The 25,483-nt window shown below is 32.3% G+C and overlaps 1 protein-coding gene across 1 annotated transcript in view; it reads right to left on the minus strand.

Annotated features, from left to right (window-relative positions):
• The window catches only part of LOC129971585 (uncharacterized), a 31,010-nt gene extending 19,264 nt beyond the window's left edge, over positions 1 to 11,746 (minus strand). The window contains exons 1-3 of the mRNA XM_056085486.1: positions 11,598 to 11,746; positions 9,239 to 9,289; positions 1,385 to 1,611 (exon numbers count right to left, since the gene is read on the minus strand). Coding sequence (XP_055941461.1) covers positions 1,385 to 1,611; positions 9,239 to 9,289; positions 11,598 to 11,676 — 357 coding nt within the window. The 5' untranslated portion in view covers positions 11,677 to 11,746. The remainder of the gene's footprint in view (positions 1 to 1,384; positions 1,612 to 9,238; positions 9,290 to 11,597) is intronic.
• Positions 11,747 to 25,483: the final 13,737 nt, after the last annotated feature.

Consider the following 25,483-nt stretch of genomic DNA (forward strand, 5'->3'; position numbering starts at 1 on the left):
ATATTTACCCTACATAAGCCACTTTTTACTCAGTGAAAGGCTGATATGAGAGAAATTTACATATTATACTCCTTGTACCACTTCTTCTTGCTGTATTGATTAATAGGAGCACTTAATTTGATTCCCTTGGGAAAAATAACATTTAACTATAGAGAATGGCAATCCAATGCTCTCCCTATTTGTCTAACATTAATCCAGCTACATGCAAGAGAGCCGGCGTCCTGGCCCAGGGGTAGTGCATCTTCCCCGTGATCCGGGCATGCTAGGTTCGGGCATGGTTGTTCTTTACCATGTGTTCTATCTGTGAAGTGTGTGAAAGAGCCACCCTGTAAAAGAGGTTGTGCAAGCAAATGTGTGAGTGTCATCTTCATATGAGCTAGAACTTAGGCTTCTACCCTCAGAAGCTACTGCACAATCTCGGCTTAAATCGCTGTCTTCGTCACTGGGCTTGTCAAGGGCCATAAGTAACAACAACATGCAAGAGAGATCCGTTTTTTGTTAAAAAAATTTTGAAAGATAGTACAGAGAACTATTTCCTTATTTCAATGAAATTGTTCTTGAATCGATTTTAGATAACGTCATTTTCTTTCAACTACTCTTCTCAGAACTATTCTGTGCAATATATATCAAAATATAAAATAATGTTTAAAGTTCATTTTCAAGTAGTATCACCAACAGCAAGCTCAGCCTTCTTAGTTTAATTATGTTAACATCTCATTATGAAACAACACAAGAGAAATTTCGAGAAGCTGAACAACGATCCGATGATGAGGACGATATTTGAGCTGGCACTCGTTCTCTCAACTTCTGTATCAAACCAATGGGAGAGGAGCATTTGAACTTTGACGATAGATTCAATAAGTACCAGATTAGCATATACGATGGATCACTTTGTGTAATCCAACACTGAAACTTAATGTGTCACTTGGATGAAAGGGTCACTTAATGAATCACTTTGTGTAATCAAACTTAATGGATCACTTTGTGTAATCCAGCACTTAGGATTCTTTTACTGTGGAAAAATAAACATATATATAAAGCTTTGTTAGAATTAATTGGCATGACTTATTAAAGTATTGGTCAAATAGATATACTTATACTGGCGAAAATTAAATGCCATATAACGGCCAAGAAGCGAGATCTAAAAGTGTAAGCGAGGCAGAGGAATATATATGAGGTATGGGACTACAATATTGTTGTGTTTATGCCACATTTTGAAGAGAGCATTTTAAGGAGGGGTCGAAAAAAATACCTTTTCGGGGGGGGGGGTTATCTCCAAAAGCCAGATGACACGAAAAGTCATTTTATATCACAGCCCACTTCCCCTTGCTAGACCACTGGGATGATTGCTCGTTTTACAAATCTTAAGGAAATCAGGACTCACCTCACTGGAGGAATAACCATAGATAATCTCAAAATAGGGTTTGCAGTTTCCACATGTGGATGATTCGTTGAGAGCCATCGCTTCGGTTGGCCACCAAAAGCTCAAGAAAATATCGTGATGCATTGGAACCTCAATGGTCCATCCATAAATTAGTTCTTGGAAATAAGTGGATGCGTTGCTCACGGACGTGATGAATCCTTCGGAATCTTGGATAGCTCTCCTGCAGTCTGTATAAATAAATATAAAATAAACCTATAATTATTTCATTTAAGTCCATCTACATGTTAATTTTATGAATAGACTAGCCGCCTTTGACGAACATTTGTTTTGCCAAGATTAATGGTTTCTAAAATTTTCAGTTATGTAATATCCCCCCAAAAATTATTTAATAAAAACACCTCTGACTGCTGGTTGAAATATTTAGCATACTAGGGTAAGAGATCTACTTTCAAGCGATAAAAGCGATATTGTATTGCATAGATTCAATTGTATTTTAGAAAAAGCAACAGTCTTTAAAAGTAGTAACATTTAAAGATATTCATTATTACTTACTTGTGAAGTTCATTTTAATTGTAAGTACAGTACAAATTCAAAAACTATATTGAAAGCATAGTTTGAAGAGAAATCTTTTCTTTACTGAAAAAGAAACCTCCGAATCTAGATTCAACGGTTTGATGTACAAGAACGTTTTGCACGATATTTGCACAGAATTTCAATAAGATGCCAATCTAAAAACATTACCTGAAAGGCAAGGAAGTATGAAGATTTGTCCTTTCATATACGGAAACAGTAAATTTTTCCGCTGTTTAGATGAATATTCTCTATCTTATGTATCATTTGAATGGTTTGACTTCTGGTTTCACACAGTTGATTAAATGTACAAGAAGTTCCCATTTAAATGAAACCGAATTTTACTCTAACACAAACGGAATAGAATTTGTAGAACGGAGTTCATTTTAATGAAGTTACAGTTGAAAGATAAACATTATTGTAAAAGCCATTTAATAATCAATTATACGTTGTTTCATATTGCAATCCCATAACCTTATTTCAAATTGGCACGGCACATTCGATGTTCATCATGGGAAAATGAATTTACCTAATTCAAAATCAATTTTTATATCCCTGTTTTTTAATTTCATTTAGTTTTAGGTAGATTCCTACAGGAAGACTACCTATTACAACTTCGTGAAAATTACTTCAGTTATTTACCTATAATGGTCCCTAGAACACAACCCTCCCCCAAAAACTTTAATTTAAATCCAAATTAATTCTCAAATTTTTATCTTAATTTAGCCCATTGTAACTTCATTCTAGAATATTCTCTAATTTCCTGATCCCATTCCACTTTTTCTATTTAATTAATGCAACAAAAGTTCTGTGAAAAATGCTTTGGTAAACGGTTCCCACCCTCCACGTGAAAGGATAAAACAATTTCTCGCAAGCACATTCTTTTAAAAAAGATCCCTGTGTTTCCCTTGCTCGGGTCGGAGCGTGTTGTGAAAATCCCTATCGGAGTCTCATTGTATTTAAGCACTGTGAAGAAATATTTTCCCTATCGATATCTCATGTTATATAAGACCAGGGATAATTTATTTTTGTCTTGCATAATCTGTTGCTGTGAGCATACTTGCTTTGTCCGCGCCTCTTGTAAGTAAATTATACCTTCCCGGGGTGGATTAATGCGAATTTAAAAATACAAAGTGTCTTCACTGTCTTCGAAACTACCGTCTGCTCACAAAAAAATTAAATGCTTACATTATGTATGTATATATATATGCGTATAACGTTTTGCCCATGTTATCTTGTGAATAGTATAACTAGAATAATTTTGTTTGGGTTTTAACTAGCTTGGAATATGTTGTTAGAAAATGTAAAAATCCCGGAAGAGTTCGTAAATGGCGCGTGTTGCGAAAAATACCTTGATCAAATACCTTGACTAAATACCTTGATCTAGCCCAAAGGGGGTGCAAAAAATGTGGGGGGAATAAAATTTTCATTTCGCTGTAACTTTCTTAATACTGAAGATAGAAAAATAAATCGAATGAGCCAAATGAGCGCCTCATGAAGACGAACAACTTTCGTATTTAAAGATTTTTAGATACAGTGCAATATCTTAGAAGTTAGGGACTGAAAAATGATTTTCACGCCCTAATTTTGAACGTTTCTAACATCAATAATTTATGTTTCCAGATTGAAACTTAGATCTAAAGGAATTTACCTTTGCCTTCCAGCTTGCCAAGTGGAATTTTTGTATATACTTAATCAATTTCTATGCAATGAGCAGATTAGTAACAATAATCCAAGATACTCCAAATACCTTGATCTCCGCCGATCCAGAAAGAAACCTGTAGTGACATTTTTGATTCTCTAAGACAATTTCAGCACTTTTTTCCTATTATCTTTTCTATACTCTTCCGCAATCCCTGAACGTATGACGGGGTTAATGAAGTGCAGAGAACGAAGTGTTAGGTAGTCTCGAAGGTTAAGGTAGTCTGCAGCATGCCTTCACTCCTCCTCTCGACTTCTTCAGCTACTGTCGCAATATGGTACGTTTTATGCTTCGAAGTATAATGAAGAAAACAGAATTTTCATTTCAGATGCCTTCCGTTCTACCGAATAGTTCTAAAATTCGACCAATACGCAATCATATATCAGTCATACCTATAAAAATCCGATATACAATTTTGGCCATAAGACTACATATCAAAATTTATTTATATAAGTCTTTGCTTTTTTTGTGTTAATATCCACACGAATATACAGATCAACAAATGGTCATCCTTTTGACAGATTTGGGAACATTTAAAACACATCTATAACTCTGTTTATAAATCTGTATGCTTACTTTCGTCTGTACATCTTGCATTTTTGAATTATCGTGTTTTCACATGCAAATAAACACATGGACTTTCCTTCCATAGATTTCCTCCAAATGTTTATAGAAACCTATAAATACGATAATAGGGTTCTATACCAATTTTCATCTCTCTAGCTAAATATATTTTTGAGTTGTGCTCACAGATAACAGACTGATATAATTCCAAAATGTGTGTGTGCGTGCGTGCGTGCGTGTGAAACTTAGAAATTCGAATGAAGTCTCATAATCGATTTTTTTTTAACTCAATAACACAACACGTTCATTGTATTATTAAGACAAAATTCATTTTTTATTACAATGCTTTCTTTTTGTTACGTGAGAGTACAAAATTTTAATGTTAATGAATTTGGTCAATGAGCAAGTTAATGAAAACTAAAAATGAACGTCATTTTTTTTTTAATTTTGTAAATCATATTATGGGAAATTTAACTTGCAAAAAAAAATATTCAGTTAAAAAAAGGTTCCTACTTTAATAAAATGTTGCTAAAGTGTTAAATTTGTTCCAAAATACCTCTTCCAACAAAGTTAGAATCGAATGATTCCAATTTACACGAACGACTGAATAAATTAATGGATTTATCAAGAAAAATTCTGAATGCTCTTAAAATTTGAATTAAATAAACGACTTTTAGAATTGAGCAAGTGATTTTGAAATCTAAAAAAAGTAAATTTCTTATAAAAATAAACACAGCTGTATAAATTCCAGGGCGAATATTTAAGCTGTTTCTGGGGCATTAAGTCAAACTCACTGCTGGCGATTAGCCTAATAAATTCCATCATTTCAACCTCGAAAGATATTTGATCAGTAAATGGAATATTAGTTGCTCAATTCTACAACTCACTTAATCTCAACATTTTTAATACCTGAAAACTTGCGTTTCCTATGATAATCAGTATACATAAAACCGAATGTCCGTTTGTTTAAACCTTATATTATTTCTCATATCTAGACGGATTCAAGCGATAATATTTGACACACAAATTCCTTGGCGCGTAGAAATATTAACTGTGCTATTAAAAAATTGTTAAGCCATCTTTCAAGGAAAGTAAATAGGGATAAAATGGATTTGCTTTTCTCCGCTATAACTTCGGAACATATTGCATAAAGATTTTTGCGCCTACTTAAAATTTAAAACATTAGCATTTTAGTGACAAATTTCATTTCTGTATGACTATTTTTTAATTTTAATCAGTTTTTCAAAATTAATTACATTCAACATTCGCGCACTTTTGTCACTGTTGAACTTTGTTTTAATAATGTTTATCCGAAATCGTTATTAATTAATTACTATTCAAATTAGAGTTGCGAGTTATAAATGATTTTAAGGAGTTGAAAAAATGGAATCGATAGCTGCCCGATGTAAAATTATATGCATTTTTTTTTTACTTAAATACAGAACGAATAAATGCGGGAGGAGCCTGAGTACAGTGACTAGTCAAATATAAACGTTCTATAAGAGTTGACTAATCTAAATGTATATTTATATGTCAGACACATGCTATTGCTGGTTTACTGATTCTTACAATCAACGAAATGAAATAAATGTTCTTAACAGATTTACCGACTATCTTTTGAAAACGAATTGTATTTCTTAATTTTGTAAATTCTAAGCGTGACAAAACAACTTTAAAAATAACTAATAAGCCATTTAACATTTTCACACATCAGAGTGAATGAATGTATGCGAACATATTAATAAAACCCGTTTAAAATAAAATATTTGATCTCTGGATGTAATCACTTTGAATTTTCTGTCTTTCATTTCCGGTAACTGATTCAAAAAGACCGAGATTTACCGATTCATGAAAAGATACGTTGAGTCATATATGGGCGAATACATTACTTCGAGAACACTTGAAGCTTCCATCTATTTTATAACTCAACTCTTTACAGTTTCTGATCTATTATATTATTCAATGTTTAAGATTTTTACTTTCTCGTGTGTTTAGCATAGAGAAAGCATAACAATCGTCAAAAATTCGGACTCGAAAATTTGACGAATCTCCATGTATTAGAATCCTTGAGTTTGAAAAACAGGTTTTTGGAAAAATGTCCGTCTGTTGCTGTGAGAAAGATAACTCAAAAATGCTTTGAGCTAAGCGGACGAAATTCGGTATCTGGTCTTTACACCAAATTTGTAGATTTCTATCAAATTTTGAGCAAAATCAGAGTACAGAGAAAGTCCGTCTGTCCGACTATTCGAATATAATTTCACACGATAATTACAAAACGAAGAGTTCTAGATAGATAATATTCGGTTTAACACAGATTTAACATCTATACCGTAGATATCTATCAAAATTGGGAAAAAATAGGAAAAAGACGGGTCAAGCACAATTCTATTTTTGAATATTATATTTTCATGGCAAAGATTAATCGCCAAAAAACTCGCCAAGGATAACTATTTAGTAGCTATTATACGCCAATGTCATGCAAGGTGTTCTCTGGAATAACTTTATCATAGAGTGTGCGAGAAAATTTGGGAGAGACTATTCCAACTGATTTTAATTATTATTGAAATTAAATTTTAAATAAATACTGGATTTTAATGTAAAATTATATGTTATGTCAGAAGTTGGGAGTAAATCCTAAACACTGACACATTCATTATAATAAGCTTTATATTAGTTGACAAAGATTGATAAAAAAAAATAGAATTACAACGCTAATTTCATTAAAATAACAATTCAAATACAGTAATTAAAATATACAGTAATTAAAATATAAAATATGCTTGATTATGCTAAGCTAAAAATAATGAAACCTTCACTATGGCTTGGTTAGATTTGTAACCATTTTTCCTTTTTATGTTTAAAAGGGTATTTTAATAATGATCAATGCTCAGATTACGAAAATAACATCAAAATAGACATTCCTCTTTCTCATCACACTTGCATATCACATCTGTAAAAAGTAACAAAATTATTTGATAATGATATTTTTAAAACATGCATGCGTAAACGAAAGGTAAAAGACTATGTAAATTAATTCCCAGGGTTTTATAAATAACAATCATATGCATTTATTATGAAAAAGCTTGAATTTTTTTTCTTTTTCTACTGGTTACAAACCATTTTAAAGCAAGAATAATTGCGTTTTTTTTTTCTCCTATCCTAATCTTGAAAACGTCGTACTGAACTCATTTCAGTTTTTATTTTCTCGGGTAAAAAGTATGCAATCGAATCGCCAAAGATGAATCACCAGATTTCAGACTTTTCTGAGTTCGAAAAACACTCGATTGGTTTGGTTTGTTAAATTAACGTCCCGTTTTAAAGCAATACTAGGGCTATTTTGGGACGGACCTCGTCTTTTTGAACCGCGGTCAGATGACGAGGATGACACCTGAGCTGGCACCTTCCTCTCCACGCCACACCAGCGGGAGGACGTTTGGGCTGATGGATTTAACATGCAACAGACCCCCATACACGACGGTTTTTCGGTGGAATCGGGTCTCGAACCTGAAACCTTACGGCTCACGAAGCCGAGACCTTACCACCAGGCCACCGCGGCCTCCGAAAAACACTGGAATTATGTCTGTCTGTGAACTCAAAAACGTTTTAAGCAAGGCGGATGCAATTTGGTATATAAACTAAACATCACATTTACAGATATCTGTCAAGTTTTGAATGAAATCCACTCAGCGAAAGACTATCTCTCTTGCTGTCCAAGCACAATTGAATACTATTACTTACAAAATTTATAAAGCTAGATGGATAAAATTTGGTACATAGGTTTAGAATTGAAAACGAATCTTTTATATATTATTCTTATCGAATTCTGTGACAAATCTGATAAAGATTTGACCGTCTATCAGTCGATGCCTTCGCAAGCTGTAAAATGCAAAGAAATAAATGAAATTTGTTATGTGATCTTGTGACTACAATTGTAGTTTAAGTGAAATTTATGTTTCAATCAGTAGTAACAAAACTTCCAAAATACAAATTCTGTTTTCTCATACTTGTGTACTAACCGCATGTCACAGATTAATCGCCAATGCTGTCATGCTAGATGGAGTAAAAATGTTTGACTTATATCAAGGATCTATAATTTCTAACTACAGTTTCGCCAATTCCATGCGATTCATTCACAAGGACTTGCACTTTTTCCCCACACTATCTAACGCGTAAGAGTTTCACTCATGTGTGAGACTTTGAAAATAAAAATCTGAGCACTCATGGCATTCTTAGTCTTGTACAATATTCACAGTTTTATTCAATTCTATGCAAGGCATTCGCAACCTTACCCATGATCCAGTCCCCCCGGGGGCACCTCGAAATGAGGATGAGATGCTTCCGGCATGGTGGTTGGATCTCTCCACCCTGGAGGGTACACTAATAGGTGGGGGATCTGACTCCTCCCATCGATGACGGGACGTACTTCCTTCGGGTAGGATTGTATCGTGGCCGGTGATGGCCCTTAGGACTCAACCACAGTTACCGCCAATGTTGCTGTTGCTGCGGTCCGGTCATTCAGTTTTATGGTTTAAATCCGTGTGCCTTCGTGGCGGGTCGGAGAGTTAGATGGTTGACTTACCCAAGATACAGAAATTTATGTTAGGGAAGACGGATAATACTTCTTATTAGAAAGTATGCGAGAAAGTTTCGGAGAGACCACTCCAGCTAGTTATGTAAATATGTTTGAAGGATTTCCTTAAATAACTGGTGATTCCGTCACATTGCATTGAATACAAAGAGCAAAATGCTCGAATTAAATAAAACCAAGAAGAATGCATAGTTTTAGAAATTCAAATTGTTTCTATAATGAATCATTATTTTTCGTATTTATTACGATATAAATTTTTACTAAGTTTATCATTTTATATGAAGGCGAAAAACATAGGAAATCAGTCATTTCATAGAATATTAATGAATGCTAGGGGGAATAAAAAGTTAAAGTTGAATTTCATAACAGCAATAAAGGCGGTTTAGTAAATTTTAACATCAAATAGAAGACATATTAAAATATCACTTACTGTGGCAATTTATATTTACATTTTGGACATTTGAAGAATTTGTCAAGACTGCTACCTATAGACAAAAAATAAAATAAAAATAAGGTTTTTGACAAACTAAAGACTATAAAATATCTATTTCTTTAACGTATTTTTATTAAATTATAATTCATTTTCCCTCATTTTGTTAAGGGGAAAAGGTTTTTGTGATATAAAATTTTCACTGCAGTCAAAACTTTATTCTGATTATACACTTTAAACATCATTGATAAATAAAATTTACGTACTTCATTTAACCGCTAATGGTAGAAAATGTCTTGAGGAAATTGAAAATATACTGAATCAAAATTTGTAAAATGAACCCAAAAATTTAATTCTAAAATGCAAAATTTATACTTATAGCTTTCCAATTAATAAGGATTCAAACAAATCAATATCACAACAATTAAAAAACGTATTTGATCTAGGAATTAATTCGTGCGGTTTTTAATAAAAAATTAAAGCTTTATTTCAAAAGCAAAATACATAAATACGTTATCAAAAATATTGTCCATCGCTAGCCACTACTTTTTCCCATCCTTCATTCCGTGTCGAAAGAATTCCTCACTTTTCGAAGCGATCCAATCAGAGATCCATTTTTCAATATTTTCTGAAGAACTGAACCGCTTTCGAAGCAAATCGTTATTCATGCAATGAAACAAGTAGTAGTCTGAAGGAGCAATGTCTGGTGAATACGACGGGTGGGGTAACACTTCCCATCCGACATTTTCCAAATATGTTTTGACCGGTTTTGAGACATGTGGTCGAGCGTTATCATGTTGTAAAATAAGTTTATTATGTCTGTTATCCCATTCTGGTCGTTTTCTGGCCAGAGCTTGTTTCAAACGCATCAACTGAAGTCGATAATGTTCTCCATTAATAGTTTCACCACGTTTCAGAAGCTTCGAATTTTTTTGGCTGTCCAGGTCGTTTTTGGTCTTCCAAGCCGTAATCACCACTTTTAAACGGTGCAAACCACTTCTGACACGTTCGCTCAGCTAGAGCATGGTCACCATAAACTTCCACCAAAATACGATGACTTTCGGTAGCACTTTTCTTCAAGTGATGAAGAAGAACCACCCGCAAAAACACTTTATCAGGCACAAAATTTGACATTTTCAGTTGAATAAAAATTGTTGTTGTTTACGCTTAAACTAAATGGCATATACTAAACTAGATGCGCAATAACAGTAGTTTTAAATGCATATTTGAACAAACGAAACTATGGGACAATAAGCTAGTTACGCCATCTCTTGTAAAACCGCACGAATTAATTCATAGACCAAATATATAAGTTTAACTGAAATAAATATAGTAATCGCTAAATATAGTTATTGCTTAGTGTAATATCTCATTAAGGCAGTTTATCTTTTTATTGATGCAATATCGTCTAACATGCTCGAATGCTGTTCAGTATAGCAGACAGGTAAGTGCACTTTTTTTTGTTCATTGTTGATTACTTTATTGTAAAGGGACGTACTATTTAGCCTATCGAAGGCCATGGAATGTAATTTCGTAGTAATCAATATATCAGTTTGTGGAAGGAAAAGTTAGTATAAACAGATTGATTTGAAATTCATTTTTCTTTCCTTTAGAAAAACTGAATGCTGAATTTAAAAAAAAAAGCGAGTATTATTTAAATAACTATTAATCAAATAAGAAATAAATATTAAGTTTAAATTTCAAAAAATGAATAAAATAAACAAATTAGGGAAATGATGAATCCGGCCTGAAGACTTGATCAAGGGTCATCCTAAGGCAAGGATTCAAACCAGGGTTTATTTCTGAGGTCTGACTTTCGTCCAAGTACTGACCCTTTGTGACCAGAAAATCCCAAGAAATTGAAGTTTTTTTGAAGATAAAATTTAATATAAACAAAGCAATGACTTTAAAATCAGGTAATAAAACAAAATAATAATTTAGTAGACAAATTATTTCAAAATTCAAATCCTGGCAAAACCACAACAAAATCAAATCAAATTGAAGATTATAGAATGCAGTTTCGTCGAAATTAGTATATCAGTTTGTGGTAAGAAGAGTTAGTACAAACAGATTAATTTAAAATTCATTGACTACTTATTTAGAAAACTTGAATGCAATAATTAAAAAAAGCAACTATTATTCAAAAAAATATTTTAACATTTCTGAAAAGATGAGAATTGTTAGATCAATGTATAGAAAACAACAAATATGACAACAACATGTAATTTGTTTATATTAAAAACCTTTAAACGTTTATTAGCCATTTAAAGAAAATTATTATACTTATTAATTTTATTTACTTAAACAATTGATAAGAAGAATTTAACATACCAAGATTTAAATCAATTTAAAGTTTAACCTACCTTTCTTTTCAGTCTCTTTGGTGTCGACCTTTGTATAATGATTAAAAACAGCAGCAGAAACAAAATAATTTTCATTTTAGAAGATAAAAACTTAATTAGTTAAAAATTCTTACATTCAGATAGTCCCGTGAAAATTTTTTTTACCAACACGATGAACTGTTAAGTTACTAGTTGAGTTGTTTTATTTTGATTACTCTTTTGCTATTTCTACTTACGAGTATAGAATTGGGGATTCAAATCCTTGCCAAGACATGAATATCTACGAAGTAATGTCTTCGAATATTTTTTTCAGTGTCAGCTCCAATTGTCTAATACAGGTGATATATATACAACAGTGCTTTTGAATTTTTATTCATTAAATATTAATAATAATACATTGAATCATAAAAATAAAGAATCTGGATTTGAAATTCGATTATGCAAAACTGCCAGTTTGCAATCAGGACTTAGTAATATTTCCCTTCAAAATTAACTTGGAACAAAATTACACATTACTATGAGTCAATTTCTTTTCACTGAATTAAATAAGACCGAAAAATTCATCTTTCATTTTGGCTCAATCGTTCAGAATGCTTTGAATTTCGGCTCGATTCTGACTAAAGAAGATTCGGCGAGTCATTTAGAAACATTCTTCTTGTTCAGAAGAACTTGGTCACTTTCACTCGAATCTAACTGATTAAAAAAGATTCAGTGAGTCACTGAGAAACGATCTTCTTGTTCAGAAGAACATGGTGACTTTCATCTTATACATTTACGAATCCGATTCATATCCACAAAAGGATATATTTTTCAAAATCGTTCTGGATTCATTTCCCATCTTCCACCAATATCTGGCAGTGGATTCTAACGACCATCTTCTGTTAATTTGCAGTGTATTTGATGAGTACAGAAACAAACTGGAACCAGAAGTTCTGTTTGTTCTAAAAAAGAAGAATTAGTATAGGTCCAATACAACTGGATCTGTACTAATTCTTCATTCAACAAGAAAACTGCTCACCTCTCTTCAGCTTCTAGCATAGCATCAATTGATTTTAACAAACCATTTAAATTAAAGGATCATAGGCAAAGCATGGAATTTAATGCAACATAAGACAGTAAAAGCATTCTTTAACTTGGTGACTTGTGGTGAGATATAGAAACAGAGGCAAATCTCTCAAACTCCCTGGACAAGAAATAGAAGAGATGATGTCACTGCATCTAGATTTATCCCCAAAATGATAATAACATCATAACTTTTGAACCATTTCAACGTACATAAAGATCCCCTTTGGCATAAGTGTAACGGCGTCATTTATGTTGATCATATTTTATTGTTCTGTAGCAAGTTTTCTTCCTACAAAAACGTTCTTTGCATGAAATTTCTTTTGAACATACATCTCATTCAAAGTATTGCTGCACGTTTACAGACAATAAAACCAGCCTTCGTATTTCTTTCGGAGCACTCAAGTTTTTTTAGTGCCTCCTAATTGTCATTGGGAATTGAAATAGGGACTCATAGTCATGCTGACTTTTCCATTTACTCATCCTTTCAAGATCTCTCGAATTCTGTTTGTGGAAATAAGTTGCTTTTGATTTATTGGAATTAAAAAAATGAAGACAAAAGAAAATAGGGGCAAAGATTGACTATAAGAAAAGTGAACAGGTAAGAACTTACGAAATATTAACTTTTGGCGTGAAATTAGCACTCTGTAGAAAGTTTTCTTCCTACAAAAACGTTCTTTGCATGAAATTTCTTTTGAACATACATCTCATTCAGAATATTGCTGCAAGTTTACAGACAATAAAACCAGCCTTCGTGTTTCTTTGGGAGTACTCAAGTTTTTTAGTGCATCCTAATTGTCATTGGGAATTGAAATAGGGACTCATGGTCATGTTGACTTTTCCATTTACTCATCCTTTCAAGATCTCTCGAATACTTTTTGTGGAAAGTAGTTACTTTTGATTTATTGGAATTAAAAATATGAAGAGACCGGGATAGCCTGGTTGGTAGAGCGTCGGATTCGCGTCCCTTAGGTTGCGAGTTCGAGCCCCAACAGCCGAAGATTCCCCGCGTGCTTTGTGGCTGACGCGCGTTAAATCTGTCGTGGTCACAAAGTCCTCCATGTCGAGAGCAATACCACTGGGGGTACTGGATCAGGGGTGATCGTTTTCTGGTTCAGGTCTAAATTACGATCTGTGTGTAAATGATATGGGTGAATAAAGTCTGCCCCGTACAAAGGGTTGTGTCGTGTGTGTAGCTAAGTCGTTCTCTTGGCCCTAGATGGCGCTACTATAGAAACAAGAGGCGCTCCCCCTCAGGCTAAAATCGGCTGTCTTCGAACAGCGGGCTTGTCCATGGCAAGTGCCATAAGAAACAACAACAAAAAATATGAAGACAAAAGAAAATCGGGGCAAAGACTGACTATAAAAAAGTGAACAGGTAAGAACTTAAGAAATATCAACTTTTGGCGTGAAATTAGCATTTTTCTGTACTTATCCTGTCATCCTGGGCGAATTATTTGCGATTCATTCCTAGTATGCTATTAATAGTATGCAAAAATATTGTATTTGTGTGTGGGATGCGTTTTACACTACCGAAAATCCGACACAAATCTACACTTGTAGTCACAAAATCGCGAGCGAAATTTGATATATTTAAGTCCTTTCGTTTTCAAGTTATCGTGTTTACATGTTTCTGAAAGTACAGACCAACGGATGGTCAATTCCTCATTGGATTTGTCTCAAAATTCGTAGGTCTCAATACTGTAGATGGTAAATGTGTGTACTGAATCTCATCTATATAGCTCTCTTCATTTTGTAGTTATTGTTTTAACTTATTTTCGAACACTCGGATAGATGGACTTCCTCTGAAAAGATTTTTCTCAGAATTTGATAGAAATCTGCAAATTTGGTGTAAAAATCGTATACCAAATTTCAATCGCCTAACTGAAAGCGTTTTTGAATTATCTTTGTCACAAGCAGATAGATGGACATTTTCCAATTTTTTTTCCCCCGAAATCAAGGTCTAAAACGTGGAGATTCGTCAAACGCTCGAGTTCGAATTTTTTTACGATTACTTTATTCTCTCTATACTACATACATATACAAGAAGGTAAAAACATGTTTTCAATAAATAGAAATGAACTTTGAAAATTCTATAGAAATCCCAAACATAATTTTATCAAGAATTTGTCCTTAAAAATATGTTAAATAAATAAACAAAACCACGCTGTAATATTTTCTTAACATAACCCTGAGGAGTAGAGCTTTGATTCCTTCTGTAGAAAACTGTCTATTTTGAACTCAAAAACTTTAAAAGCTCTTTATACTTTTGTTTTGAAGTAAACCAAGGTTTCTCGAGAAACTGAATAAACACAGATTACTATCCTAACTAGTAATTTCCTTACAGTTTGCTGATAGTAAACACAGCTATTAAGATGAGAGAGGGTGTATTCAGAATAGTTTTCGAAGGTTAAATGCTAACGTGACGCTACGCTCGTATGGAACGAAGCTTACTTTCTTTCAGCCGGATTGACCCGGTTTCGAAAGAATACTGACCGTTTTTAGAATAGGGTTCATTCTAATGGAAGAATTTGGACATGAATCAGAAGTTTTATTAATCATACACTTCCTTAATTATTGTAGTTTTACAATAAGTTTGACCCGATTCCAAAGTTCTTTTTTTTTATTATAAATTCAAAACAATTCTGTCAATTTTTTTCCGGGATTTTGCGTGTTTACCTTTACTGATTTCATTATGAAGTTGATTGTTCTGAAGTTTGTCAGGGGAAACTAAGAATATTTTCTAAAGGAATAGAGAATGAAAGAATTAATGTGTTTTTAATACGACGTTTTCCTCAACCGGTGGGTTTGTTCTGTGTATTTATTCCCTTTTATATCTAATAAATTCGCTTGGTACAATACGACAAAGCAAAATAAAATTTTCACGTTAAATAGACAGTAAAAAAAGTAAAATAATAACATAATTACATTATGTTTAAGCAAAAATCGATTTAATGATTCAAACATTTTCATTCGGGTGCCCCAAAAGTTTCTTTCTCACGGTTTTTAAATAGGCTTGTCGCTGGAGACGAAACTTTTTTATACGATTTTATATATATGTTTTTTATATGAAAATGTGCGTAAAAACGCACTTGGTGTAAGGACAACAAGCCTTCAACTGTCACAAAGCTGGGACTTCAACCCCCCAAAAGTTCTTTTGTCCATTTGGTGGGATTAGAAAGGCGTAATTTTTTACGAGCTTCTTCCTCAATGTGAAACAATAAATTCTACGAAACACTATCATCAAATCGATAAATTAAAAGCTGCCATAACAAAAACAAAAACAAAAAACGATTAGAATTAATGAACCGACTAAGCGTTGTTTTCCGTTATGACAATGCGAGACCACATACTGAATTAATCGTAAGACAGAAGCTCTTACAGCTTGATTGGGATGTTTTACCGCATCATGCATACTCTCCAGATCTCGCTCCATCTGATTATTACTTCTTTCTGTCCTCAAAAAATTCTCTTCGCGATATGCGCTTTTAATCCGTCAGCGAAATAAAAGCGCATCTCGAGGATTATTTCTTGTCCAAAACACAACAATGTTGGAAAGAAGGCATAAGGAGGCTTCCTGAGAGATCGGAGAAGGTAATACAGCTCCTTGGATTTGGCTTAAAATTTGAAAGGTGTCTATAGATGTTAAATCTATATACCGCGTTTTATCTATTTAGCTTTCTTCGTTTTGTAGTTATAGTGTTAATTTATATTCGAACAGCCGGACATACAGACTTCCTCTGGGTGGATTTACTCAAAATTTGATTACAATCTACACCTTCGGTACAAAGACCATAAACCAAATTTCATCCGTGTAGATCAAAGCGTTTTTTGAGTTATCTTTGTCACAGACAGACAGAGATATGGTCATTTTCCAAAAATGTGTTTTTCGAACTCATGGAGGTCTAAAACGCACAGATTCGTCAAAATCTTGAATTCAAATTTTTCGACGATTACCATACTTTCTCTAAATTTCGTATACGAGAAATTAAAAATGAACTTGCCAATCATTTACTTCTAACGAAATATGGATTTGAAATTTTGTAATCTATGTGTTTTCGATTATATAACAATATAAGGAATTTAGTATAATTGATTGAGTTAATTAAATTTTGATAAAATGTCAACAAAGTTCGTGAAAGAGAAAGAGTTGATTTTGCGGCTCATTTTTGCACGCAGGTATTTTGTTTTCAGTTAATAATAAAAAACGAACCTGCCAATCATTTTCTAGCAATATTTTTATGAAAGCACTGAACCTTTGCCCAGTAAATAAAAAAATCTTTCCTTTTTTTATAGTGAACAATTGTTTCAAGAGAAATGAATGATTGGACTATCGCTTCTGTCAACAAGAAAAAACAGGTGTTTAAATATACGCTCGTACTCTAAATAAGATGAATCGTGATTTTTCCCATATCATCACGTGATATTCAAGTGAAAGGAAACGAACAAAGAGAAACGGGATTAATTTATCACAAAAAAATTTGAAAAACGACTGTTATTTCTATCTAATGGAAAAAAGGATAACAATAATAACGAAAAAAAAAATAACAGTTGGCAATTCGTCGGTTCAGGAAAAAGCATTTCAGCTACATAATTTGTAAAAGATGAAATAACTGTCTTAATAATAAGCATACCCCCATTTGTATTAAATATTATATACGTTACTGACAATGTGAGTAATCGGTTATTATTAATACTAACCGGTCATTATAAATAATAACCAAACCGGTTAGTATTAATAATAACCGAGTATTCACATTGGCCGTAACATATATATAATGTATTAAATTTTTAACGAACGATTAGTATACAAAACAAAATTTGTAAAAGCTTGAGGCACAGGTATAAAAGATTTAAGTAAACTGAAATCGTAATCACATTCATAATCAATTTTAATTCTTATATCTTGAAAGTTTCAGATTTCTTGTTTTGTTTCTTTTTGGCTATTGTTTTTACACTCCAAAATCTTACGAATTTTACTTGGACCTCTACATATTTAATAAAAAAATATCTTTCATTTTTAATACTTTGAAAAAAAAAACATTTCTTAATTTTTTTTTATTATTTAACTTTTGTTCTCTATTGCTTAATGTATTCATAAAAGAAAGTAAAGCACTGGAGCTTCAGTCGAGAATCAAATACCGTATGTAAACTACCAGACCCTATCGATTTTCGCTAAGCTTACACTTATAATCTAAAGAGTCATATAAAATTCTTTATAAAATGATTTTTTTAACTTAAATTTATAAATAAATTGGTAAGTAAGATTTCTAAAATTTTAAAAATATTCTATTGTCATCGGGAACCACAATGATGCAAAATTTCAGAATTCTAGTAATATGAAGAAGTGAGTGAAAAATTAAAAACTAATTTCCCTCCTTACAAATCTGAAACATACGAAATTAAGTAAAAGCCTTTAACACAATCCCTTTTTCTTTTTTTTAAAGGCTTTTTCTTGTTTGTTTTTCATTATTTTACTTGCGTCAATTTCCGCGGAACAATACATTTTTCAAAATTTAGATGCCATTAATAAACTATTTGATTATGAATATTACTAGATAACTGAGCTCTAAGTATGAAAAAGTGGGTAACTTTATAGAAAAATAAATAAATAGATAGACAGAAGAGAAAATAATTACAAACAGTTCTACAACTCTAATAGATTAAACACAACCATTTACAAATACAAAGGAAAATGTAAAGCTATTTTTGCTCTATGGTTGAAGAATTTAAACAATTTGCAAGAAATAAATTAGAAGAACACTGTGATTATTTTTAAAATTTATTTTACGCCTTTATGCCTAAATTTCTTAATGGCTTATACTGAATAAAATAACTGACTTTTTTTAAATCGGGATCGTTTCAAAACTCTTCACGTGATGCCTGCCTGCATGCTAAATATATCTACTAGATCGCTCAAGGAAAGCTGTTCAAACCGATCGGGCAAGTCTTATATGACACGGCTCTCCTGGGTATTCTCTCAGATATCACGTAGCAAAATAACATTTTCTTAATATTCACATTTTGAAACATCAAAAGATTCATTTCAAATATAATGCCAATTATTATTTACTTTGTGTCTTTTAAAATTATATCAATTATCTATATCTTCCTTGATTTTTTTTGTGTAACAAATTATGTTAAAAAAGAATTCGATTTGATTTATGAAAAAGAATGTATAAATAATTTTACAAAAATGTGAAAAAAGAAAATCATTACTGCTAAAAGTATCTGAATTTATTTCGTTTACATTTATTTTTAAAACACTGATCATCAAAACTATTTGCTCGTATGTTCATTAGCGTCAGAAATAAGATTTGTTAAATTTAAATGGAAATATCAGACGAGGTTTTAGATTATCCTTAAAAATATTTGAGAAGAAATAAAATTTTTGAATAAATATTTTTGAGAAGAAATAAAAGAACATAAACGTTTTAACCAGCTAACAGCGAATTTTTTTTAGGTCCCTCGAATACCCCCATGTTATGAGGCATAAGGCAATGCAACACGGTTGCATAGTAAGTTTTTCAAAAAATTATAATTAAAACGAATAAGAATTTATTTTTATAACATAAAAAATTATACATCGACCGGGCCAAAATGAAGATTTCGATTGACGTGTATACACGTCAAATACACATAAGTGGTTAATTAACACCATTATTGAAAGCATTATTATGAGAGTCAATGATAACTCCATTTAATATCATATGAGAGGGTTTGGTGCCAACGCCATGGCTAATTTATAAAAAATTATGAAATATCTAAAATCTCGATAGGCTGCTCCGAATTGCAATTAAGACTTTTCATAATATATTACTGTTATAAATGGAGTAATATCTATTGAATTGAATTAATTCATTCATGGATGAAAGCCAGTTTATTTTTTGGAAAATCTGTCTATGCATCATTTTTTTTATAAAGTGTTTGTGGTCTTCCTAAAACTTTCTCGCATACTTCCCAATAAATATCCTCCGTATAAAATTTTTGACCGGGAAAGCCACGAATGTTTTGCATGTTGTTGACGGATAAAAGTTTTGAAATATCTTCGACGTTAACGCATGTTTTTACTGAATCTATCTTGTGAATATGGATTTTAGACGACTTGTTTCCGATCGATTGGAGCCAAAAATAGATATATAATTACAATTGCAGTCAAAAAGATCAAGCACTGAATTTCATTGATAATAGTCACTGCGGTTAGTTATTGCGTTTACATGCATTTGAAAGTACAGAAAGTACAACAGTACAAAAAGATCATACACTGACTTTCATTGATAATAGTCACTGCGGTTAGTTATTGCGTTTACATGCATTTGAAAGAACAGAAAGTACAACAGTACAAAAAGATCATACACTGACTTTCATTGATAATAGTCACTGCGATTAGTTATTGCGTTTACATGCATTTGAAAGAACAGAAAGTACAACAGTACAAAAAGATCAGACACTGAATTTCATTGATAATAGTCACTGCGGTTAGTTATTGCGTTTACATGCATTTGAAAGTACAGAAAGTACAACAGTATAAAAAGGTCATACACTACACTTACTTTCATTGATAATAGTCACTGCGGTTAGTTATTGCGTTTACATGCATTTGAAAGAACAGAAAGTACAACAGTACAAAAAGATCATACACTGAATTTCATTGATAATAGTCACTGCGGTTAGTTATTGCGTTTACATGCATTTGAAAGTACAGAAAGTACAACAGTACAAAAAGATCATACACTGACTTTCATTGATAATAGTCACTGCGGTTAGTTATTGCGTTTACATGCATTTGAAAGAACAGAAAGTACAACAGTACAAAAAGATCATACACTGACTTTCATTGATAATAGTCACTGCGGTTAGTTATTGCGTTTACATGCATTTGAAAGAACAGAAAGTACAACAGTACAAAAAGATCATACACTGACTTTCATTGATAATAGTCACTGCGATTAGTTATTGCGTTTACATGCATTTGAAAGTACAGAAAGTACAACAGTATAAAAAGGTCATACACTACATTGAATTTCATTGATAATAGTCACTGCGGTTAGTTATTGCGTTTACAAGCATTTGAAAGTACAGAAAGTACAACAGTATAAAAAGGTCATACACTACATTGAATTTCATTGATAATAGTCACTGCGGTTAGTTATTGCGTTTACATGCATTTGAAAGAACAGAAAGTACAACAGTACAAAAAGATCAGACACTGAATTTCATTGATAATAGTCACTGCGGTTAGTTATTGCGTTTACATGCATTTGAAAGTACAGAAAGTACAACAGTATAAAAAGGTCATACACTACACTGAATTTCATTGATAATAGTCACTGCGGTTAGTTATTGCGTTTACATGCATTTGAAAGTACAGAAAGTACAACAGTATAAAAAGATCAGACACTGAATTTCATTGATAATAGTCACTGCGGTTAGTTATTGCGTTTACATGCATTTGAAAGTGCAGAAAGTACAACAGTATAAAAAGGTCATACACTACACTGAATTTCATTGATAATAGTCACTGCGGTTAGTTATTGCGTTTACAAGCATTTGAAAGTACAGAAAGTACAACAGTATAAAAAGGTCATACACTACATTGAATTTCATTGATAATAGTCACTGCGGTTAGTTATTGCGTTTACATGCATTTGAAAGAACAGAAAGTACAACAGTACAAAAAGATCAGACACTGAATTTCATTGATAATAGTCACTGCGGTTAGTTATTGCGTTTACATGCATTTGAAAGTACAGAAAGTACAACAGTATAAAAAGGTCATACACTACACTGAATTTCATTGATAATAGTCACTGCGGTTAGTTATTGCGTTTACATGCATTTGAAAGTACAGAAAGTACAACAGTATAAAAAGATCAGACACTGAATTTCATTGATAATAGTCACTGCGGTTAGTTATTGCGTTTACATGCATTTGAAAGTGCAGAAAGTACAACAGTATAAAAAGGTCATACACTACACTGAATTTCATTGATAATAGTCACTGCGGTTAGTTATTGCGTTTACATGCATTTGAAAGTACAGAAAGTACAACAGTATAAAAAGATCAGACACTGAATTTCATTGATAATAGTCACTGCGGTTAGTTATTGCGTTTACATGCATTTGAAAGAACAGAAAGTACAACAGTACAAAAAGATCAGACACTGAATTTCATTGATAATAGTCACTGCGGTTAGTTATTGCGTTTACATGCATTTGAAAGTACAGAAAGTACAACAGTATAAAAAGGTCATACACTACACTGAATTTCATTGATAATAGTCACTGCGGTTAGTTATTGCGTTTACATGCATTTGAAAGTACAGAAAGTACAACAGTACAAAAAGATCAGACACTGAATTTCATTGATAATAGTCACTGCCGTTAGTTATTGCGTTTACATGCATTTGAAAGTGCAGAAAGTACAACAGTATAAAAAGGTCATACACTACACTGAATTTCATTGATAATAGTCACTGCGGTTAGTTATTGCGTTTACATGCATTTGAAAGTACAGAAAGTAAAACAGTATAAAAAGATCAGACACTGAATTTCATTGATAATAGTCACTGCGGTTAGTTATTGCGTTTACATGCATTTGAAAGAACAGAAAGTACAACAGTACAAAAAGATCAGACACTGAATTTCATTGATAATAGTCACTGCGGTTAGTTATTGCGTTTACATGCATTTGAAAGTACAGAAAGTACAACAGTATAAAAAGGTCATACACTACACTGAATTTCATTGATAATAGTCACTGCGGTAAGTTATTGCGTTTACATGCATTTGAAAGTACAGAAAGTACAACAGTATAAAAAGATCAGACACTGAATTTCATTGATAATAGTCACTACGGTTAGTTATTGCGTTTACATGCATTTGAAAGAACAGAAAGTACAACAGTACAAAAAGATCAGACACTGAATTTCATTGATAATAGTCACTGCGGTTAGTTATTGCGTTTACATGCATTTGAAAGTGCAGAAAGTACAACAGTATAAAAAGGTCATACACTACACTGAATTTCATTGATAATAGTCACTGCGGTTAGGTATTGCGTTTACATGCATTTGAAAGTACAACAGTATAAAAAGATCAGACACTGAATTTCATTGATAATAGTCACTGCGGTTAGTTATTGCGTTTACATGCATTTGAAAGAACAGAAAGTACAACAGTACAAAAAGATCAGACACTGAATTTCATTGATAATAGTCACTGCGGTTAGTTATTGCGTTTACATGCATTTGAAAGTGCAGAAAGTACAACAGTATAAAAAGGTCATACACTACACTGAATTTCATTGATAATAGTCACTGCGGTTAGTTATTGCGTTTACATGCATTTGAAAGTACAGAAAGTACAACAGTATAAAAAGGTCATACACTACACTTACTTTCATTGATAAACGTCACTGCGGTTAGTTATTGCGTTTACATGCATTTGAAAGAACAGAAAGTACAACAGTACAAAAAGATCAGACACTGAATTTCATTGATAATAGTCACTGCGGTTAGTTATTGCGTTTACATGCATTTGAAAGTACAGAAAGTACAACAGTACAAAAAGATCATACACTGACTTTCATTGATAATAGTCACTGCGGTTAGTTATTGCGTTTACATGCATTTGAAAGAACAGAAAGTACAACAGTACAAAAAGATCATACACTGAATTTCATTGATAATAGTCACTGCGGTTAGTTATTGCGTTTACATGCATTTGAAAGTACAGAAAGTACAACAGTATAAAAAGGTCATACACTACACTGAATTTCATTGATAATAGTCACTGCGGTTAGTTATTGCGTTTACATGCATTTGAAGGTACAGACTGATACTCAGACTCAGCCCTTTGATTTAAAATTCTATTAGAATCTACATTTTAGATGCTAAACGTGTGTACTAAATTTCATCTGTTTAGCTCTTTACGTTTGGTAGTTATCATGTTAATTTGTACTCGAACAGTTTGACTTCCTCGGAATGGATTTCATTCGGAATTTGATAGAAACATACAAATTTGGTTTTAAGTCTGCATACAAAATTTTATTCCTTTAGCTCAAAGTCGTTTTAGAATTATCGTGTTCACCGACAGACAGAATGCCGAAAATGTATTTTCGAATGGATGGAATCTGAAACCTAGAAATGACTCAAAATCTCTAGTTCCAATTTTTAGACGATTACGATATTTTTTCTGTACTTCGTATATGGAAAGTAAAAAAAGAATATATATATATATATATATATATATATATATATATATATATATATATATATATATATATATATATATATCTGAATTTCTAATTTATCGACTGTAATCCTATTGGGAATTTCATTTGGAATATAAGATTTTAAGGGTGGAGATCAGTTTGGAAATCTATCTGGTATGTTGCAATTAGTAAGTATCAGAACCAGATGACTCACGTGCAGAAATATTCATGGAGTTCTTGAACTCAAAGTTTCTTAACCACCGAATTTTACTACTGATTGGGGAAAGTAGAATAACAATTAAAATACATAGCAAAAAATGGAAGAGTCTTAATATATAAATGGGTACATGATACAAACAATCAGGTTAGGTAAAAAATATGAAATAAAAGATAAGTAAGATTGATTGTTAGCATTATAAGATAATTGGTAATATTGATTCACTTAGTCATGTTTGTGAGAAGAGGAGGCAAATCGTCGATGGGCCGCCTGCAATCAAACGCCTAGGTCTTCTACCACTCTTTGGGTACCTTGCAATTTTTCTGTTTCTTTTATTGCTGCGTTACTCATTCTTGCAATTTTTTTTCTATGAGTCATGAGGGAGGGACTTTTTTTTGTTATTGTTGAAATCATTAATGATAGGAAGTTATAAATCCTTAGAAATGACAATGCTCCGGAAAAAACCACCGCATGTTGTAAATTTACTTCGTCGTGGTCAGATATCAAATAAAAAAAACTAGTAACAACTTAAGAGCTCCGAATTCCCAATTTTTCTTTTTTGCAGTATTTTCAAGGTGGTTTAGTTTTAGGAAATCATTTAATTTCAAAAGGTCCTATATAGTGGAACTTAATCAAATTAAAATCGTGTCATTTAAATTTCAGAATATTATTCTTAGGACCTCTTCCTTGATTTGAAACACGCTTGTAAGTCAGTGCAGTACCTTTGTTTATTTATTTATTCCACTTAATAGGACTGCCGATTACACCAATTAACAGATGTAACTTTGAATTAAAATATTTGTGTTGTGCTAAAGCGTTTTAAATTTTTTCTTACTTTATTTTAAATTACTTTTAAAAATTCTTTTTCTATGCAGGATACAGAAACCAAATCATTTGACCGTAAATCACAATCATTTGTTTTGTTTACTCTAACAGTTGTTAATTAAAAATTGCTTATACATATTAAATTAAAATCAATAAAAAACATCTGTTTTTGGAATTTGAGAAGAGGACAGAGGGAAGGCAAACATGCAAACAAAGGACTATAAGGCTGTGTCCTTTTGGTAAGTTTGTTTTGACGAATACGTACCGATTGATTCTAATTCAAAATATCCGCCATGGAAAGATTTCACGTTAAACCAAATTTTTAGAGGCATATCTCTAATTGAACGTCCCTGAAAATCAAGATCGGAATGAAATAATGACTTTTTCCTGCTTTATATATCTTCTTGTGTACAGCCGACCACCCCGCCACCACTGAACGAAGCAATATCGACAGAATTTCGTGTTTTATAGTATCAGCAATCCTGGTTCATTGAATTTGCAGGTAATTTGATTCTGAAGATATGAGTGAGACGTTTTCATGCCATTTATGACTTAAATGAGCATACTATTTACAGAAAAGCAGA

Source organism: Argiope bruennichi, chromosome 6 (assembly GCF_947563725.1).
Source record: "Argiope bruennichi chromosome 6, qqArgBrue1.1, whole genome shotgun sequence".
NCBI lineage: Eukaryota > Metazoa > Arthropoda > Arachnida > Araneae > Araneidae > Argiope > Argiope bruennichi.